Here is a 4,821-nt window from a genome sequence, read left to right on the forward strand (position 1 = left end):
CCTTTATGTCTACTTCAACTCGTCTTCGTCATAGACCAAAAATCTTTTCCAGTTTGAAATAAACATTTACGCATTTCTTTCTGTAGGTCAATCAAAGGATGCTGAGGATGCTTCCTCAAGGCACGGAGTTTCTATTGTCATGGCTGTCATCTTGCAGCTGCTGATTGCAATGTGTGTGTCATGGAGATAAGACACAAGACATGGCAGCTTAGTCTGAATGAAAGATTCCTACTTTGTGTTTTTACCTGATATATAAGGGGATTTTTTTTTTATGACTTTTTTTTTTACCCTCTGCCTGTATCAAATCTACAGTCTGGTTGGATGAACAAATGGAATTTGGCTAATGGCTTTTGTGTGTGTGTGTTTGAATTCCTTTTTTAATTTTTTTTTGAGATATTGTGTCCAAGTTTGTGCCTTCTGTTTAAGTACATCTGGGTTTTCAGTTTTAGTGCATCTGGGGTTTTTTTTCTTGGTCTTTTTTTTTTTTTTTTTCCTCCAAAAATCTTTAATGAATATAAGTTTCTGTTTGATCCTAAAAGTGTGTTTTGTTGTCTATTTTTTTTGTTTTGAAAGAATATCTAGTTAGTTTTATATGGAAGTATTAAAGCTGTTTGTATATACTAGAGCTGTTCTATATACATTTAGTCTTGGATTCCTGATCATGAAATAGCACATCAGCTTTAATAAAAGTTTTGTTTCCATGGCTGGAGAATGTCTAGTGTAACATTGTAATCACTTGAATACTTAGAGCATATTAAACCCTAATGGAATTGTTGTTTGAACATATTCCTTGATATAAAACTAATTGAAGTGCTTTATGATATGTATTTATATATGTATATGTTTTGTTTGGGTTTTTTTTTTAACTTATGCAAAGTATGTCAGGGGCATGGGGGAGAGGAGAAACAGTGTTGAGTGTGCGAGGCACTAGTGTGGATGTCTTTATACATTGATTTCAGACAACAGAAGAGGACTCCCTGAGACTATGTACACACCAGAGGTAGCATTCAAAAATGGGCATTGAAGAGAAAACAAAAGATGCTATATTGCTACCCATATATTTGACAAATTTGAGAAAATGCAGCTAGTGATCTAAGACTTATTTTAAAATATTTGTATGGAATTATTTGGATATTATTCAAGTATAATTTTCAGTGCATTGTGGCTTTATGGGTCTTAGTCACAACGGATGGCTTCCTGGTCTGTGGCATGCACTCTGGACTGTTGTCTCGATGGTCTCAGGTTCAAACCTTGCCGCCACCATCCCTAGCCTTCCTGCTGGAGGTTTGGGCCGGGATGTAATCAACTCAATGTTGAAGGAATATAAATATTTTTTTTATGTTTTAAATATAGTTTGTCAAGTCTCTGTACAGATGTACACAAGTTTTGTTCTGTTGTTTTCATCCATTGGTTAATGTTGGGTCATGTGGCTGATGAATGATGAATGAAAGTCTTGGTGCAAGATGAACATTGTGTCTGTGAGTTGTCGCCTGTGCACATCAGGTTCAGTGCGTAACCATGTGATTTCTTGTATCTGGTCATTCATGTGACAGTGCGTCTTTTATTTCTGTTTTTAAAACATTTTTTTTTTTTAGTTTCATGTATTCCATTTTGGTCTGTACATTCAAATGTTTGTTTGTCATGACTTTGACTAGACTACTGTGCCTTTGGTGTGAAACTGTACACTATATCAGAGTGTTAAGTCAGGACTTTTTTTTTTTTTTAACTTTATCATTGTTTGTGGAATTAAAAAATGAATTCTTTTAGTGAATGTTTCTATTGTACTTGGTTTCTTTATGTGTATAAAATATTTATATACATATACTTTTAAAGAATTTTTTAATACATAAAAAAAAGACATAAAAAAAATATTTCTTGTTTCTAAAAGTTCTACATGTATTTGTTTCTATCTGATCTATGATAGTTATTATAAGGGGGGCATGGTGGCTGAGTTGTTAAGCGCTCGGCTTCCGAACCTGGAGTTCCTAGGTTCGAATCTCAGTGAAGTCTGGGATTTTGAATTACAGGAGTTTTAGGGCGTCCCAGAGTCCACCCAACTCTAATGGGTACCTGACTTAAGTTGGGGAAAGTAAAGGCGGTTGGTTGTTGTGCTGGCCACATGATGCCCTGCTCGTTAACCATTGGCCAAAGAAACAGATGACCTCGGCCCTATAGATCACAAGGTCTGAAAGGGGAACTTTACTTGATGATAGTATTTCACTGTACTTCTTGAACTTCATTCACAAGGTATTCCTTCTGTTCAAAAAGAAAACACAAAAATGACTTTAACCATTTTGCCTTTAAACTGATTGTTTTTTTTATACTTTTTACAATATTTTTCATTCTTTTTTTTTCTAAACTGTAGAAGTTGAAAGTGGACTCCATATGTAGCGGACAAATTAGATAGTTTTGAGCGCTTAGATCTTGGATTTCTGTGCACTTTGTGAATGGAGTGTTGCTCTTGACTTGCCCTGTGTATCAGTGTGTGTTTGTGTGGCTTACTGTAAAACCAGTGTTTGACTGGTCAAGAAATAGTTCTACAGGACAGTAGAAAGTTGATGACGATGACATGCTTCACTGTTATTTTTATAAAGACTGGTTTGAGTTAAGTAGATTAGTCTTATAAAATATAATCCATTGAGAGTGAAGACACATGACTCGTCAGTTGAGTTGTCTAATGTCAACCAGCGGCTGGAGAAACTTAGAGATTTTTTGAAGGGTTCACACACCCTTAACAATTATTTGAATTTTGTGTGACTTCACTTCAGACCAGACTTCACTTGGATGTTATAAGACTTAAATTTTTGAAAATGTTTTTGTTACCTATAAAGAGTATTTAATATCACTAGGTGGGTTAATCATCCCTAGCCGCAGAACAGCTATTAGGGTGAATGTCTAATTGATCAGATGGTAGTATAGCCCCCATCAAATACTGCTGTTACATCCAGCGTGCAGGTCAAAGCAGCAACACTGTTTGCCTTGTCTTGTATCCGATTATGTCCTGATGTCTTCCAGAGTTCTTTTGAAAGAATAAATCAATCTGTTCTTAAAAACACAATCTTATTGTCTTTTCTTCAGTGTTTGGCTTTGAAAGGAAAGGATTAGGTTGAAAACATGGTAGCAATATTATATGAACAATTTTTGTATGAATTTTTCTAACAACTTTTATCCCAACCTTTTCTTAAAGTGTTTCAATTCATCAAATATTAACTCTTTCATTCCTAATCAACAATACCAACGTTGATTTCAATCCATTAAACTAAATGGATTTTTGGATTTATATTATAAACTTAAATTTGTGTTGTGTAAAAAAGAGCAAGCATTCTCCTATAATTCAATACCAAAAATATAACAAACAAAAAAGTTTTAAAAGTTTAATCCTACCAGGATAGTGAAATACAAATGAGCCAAATAAATAATACTATCGAAACGAGAAAATAATTACGGGGAGAAAGAGTTAAAAATCCAAGAAATGTTTTGAGTATCATAGCTTCCCAGTCCAGATGTCAAGAAGTTAGGGTATTATTGGTACAAGAATACATTGATATGTAGAACAAAGTCTGCTTCTTTGAGACTTACACATTTTTTAAACCGTACTACACTATTAGAAAATAATTTGATTGGCTGTCAACTAAATAAGGTCATCTGTAAATGCATTCAGGAAGACCTAAAAGAATGTTGGGATGCAGTGTTTAGTGTACTAGATGAAGATGAGAGATCAGGCTAGGGTTAGCTGGGAAGACATTAAAAGTCTAGCGAGAGACTGAGGAGAGTGACATATTTTTACTGAGGCCCCTTGTTCCATAAGGAACACAAAAGTCAGGATGATGAAATGCATTGAAGCTCTTTTTACAAGGGAAGTTAATCTCATTGCTAGTGTAACAAAGTTGGAGACATTATCATTTCCTATGGTTACAAATAAAAAGCAAAGTTTCCTCTATGTTTTATTGAGAAAACATGTAAGGTAATCTGCTTTAAAAAAAAAGGTACTGCCATTTGTAAAGCCACTCCTCTGCTGCCACCTTTCCTCATTAAGTTCAAACTCCATCTCAAGTTCTAGTTACATGACTTCACTATTCATTTCATTCACTTTTTTAGATAGTTTAGCATTAGAGTATCGATGGAAGAGAGGGGGGTTCCCACCATGCTTCCACTTGAGGGGGGCCTCTAAATGAGTGTCTGAAATTTGTTTTTACATTAAATATTACACCATTGTCTCATGTCAAAATGCGGCCCCCTCCCCCCCAATCCCTAGCTATGCCACTGTATTTTAGTTTTATTATTGTAGCTGTAAAATATCAAATAATGTTTTGTGTGAAATAAATCTTACAAAACCAAAATTCATTAAGGTTGTTATTGCTGGAAATGGTAATGGATTTATATAAGCACCTCTAAAATGCTTCCAATGGCATCATGCATCTCACATGGCTTCTAGAAACCAGTCCAGCTCCTGTCCTTCACCTTGCCAAGTTCAGGTTGGAGGGGTCATTAGCCTTGACTGGCTACCCTCCTGGAAAGAAAACTGAATCCAAAAGGTCGCAATGCTGCCTTGGGGCTAATAAAACCCAAACATGGGAAAGGTTTCTGGTATCAACCTTGAGAAAAAATCAGGAGCATGATAACCTTAAGCCAGCCTGCAAAACAGTGCTAAATTGTAGAGCAACTGCCATGAATTTGGACACATAAGTTGGAGGGGGGGGGGGCTGCTATGACAGCAATATTATTCTGACCATAGCTAATGCCTTTCTATGAGATGGCCAATGGTTGTTCCAACAATATATGAAACTACACAAGTATTTAATACACTGAACACCAGTCATG

At 35.5% G+C, this 4,821-nt stretch overlaps 1 protein-coding gene across 5 annotated transcripts in view; it reads left to right on the forward strand.

The window, feature by feature from the left end:
• Positions 1-3,058, forward strand: part of LOC106079641 (hemicentin-2-like) — a 142,230-nt gene extending 139,172 nt beyond the window's left edge. For all 5 annotated transcript variants that reach the window (XM_056043534.1, XM_056043533.1, XM_056043535.1 and 2 more), the window contains one exon: positions 87-3,058. In XM_056043534.1, the coding sequence (XP_055899509.1) occupies positions 87-190 (104 nt within the window). In that variant the 3' untranslated portion in view covers positions 191-3,058. The remainder of the gene's footprint in view (positions 1-86) is intronic.
• Positions 3,059-4,821: the final 1,763 nt, after the last annotated feature.

The sequence above is a fragment of the Biomphalaria glabrata genome, chromosome 10 (assembly GCF_947242115.1).
Source record: "Biomphalaria glabrata chromosome 10, xgBioGlab47.1, whole genome shotgun sequence".
NCBI classification, from domain to species: domain Eukaryota; kingdom Metazoa; phylum Mollusca; class Gastropoda; family Planorbidae; genus Biomphalaria; species Biomphalaria glabrata.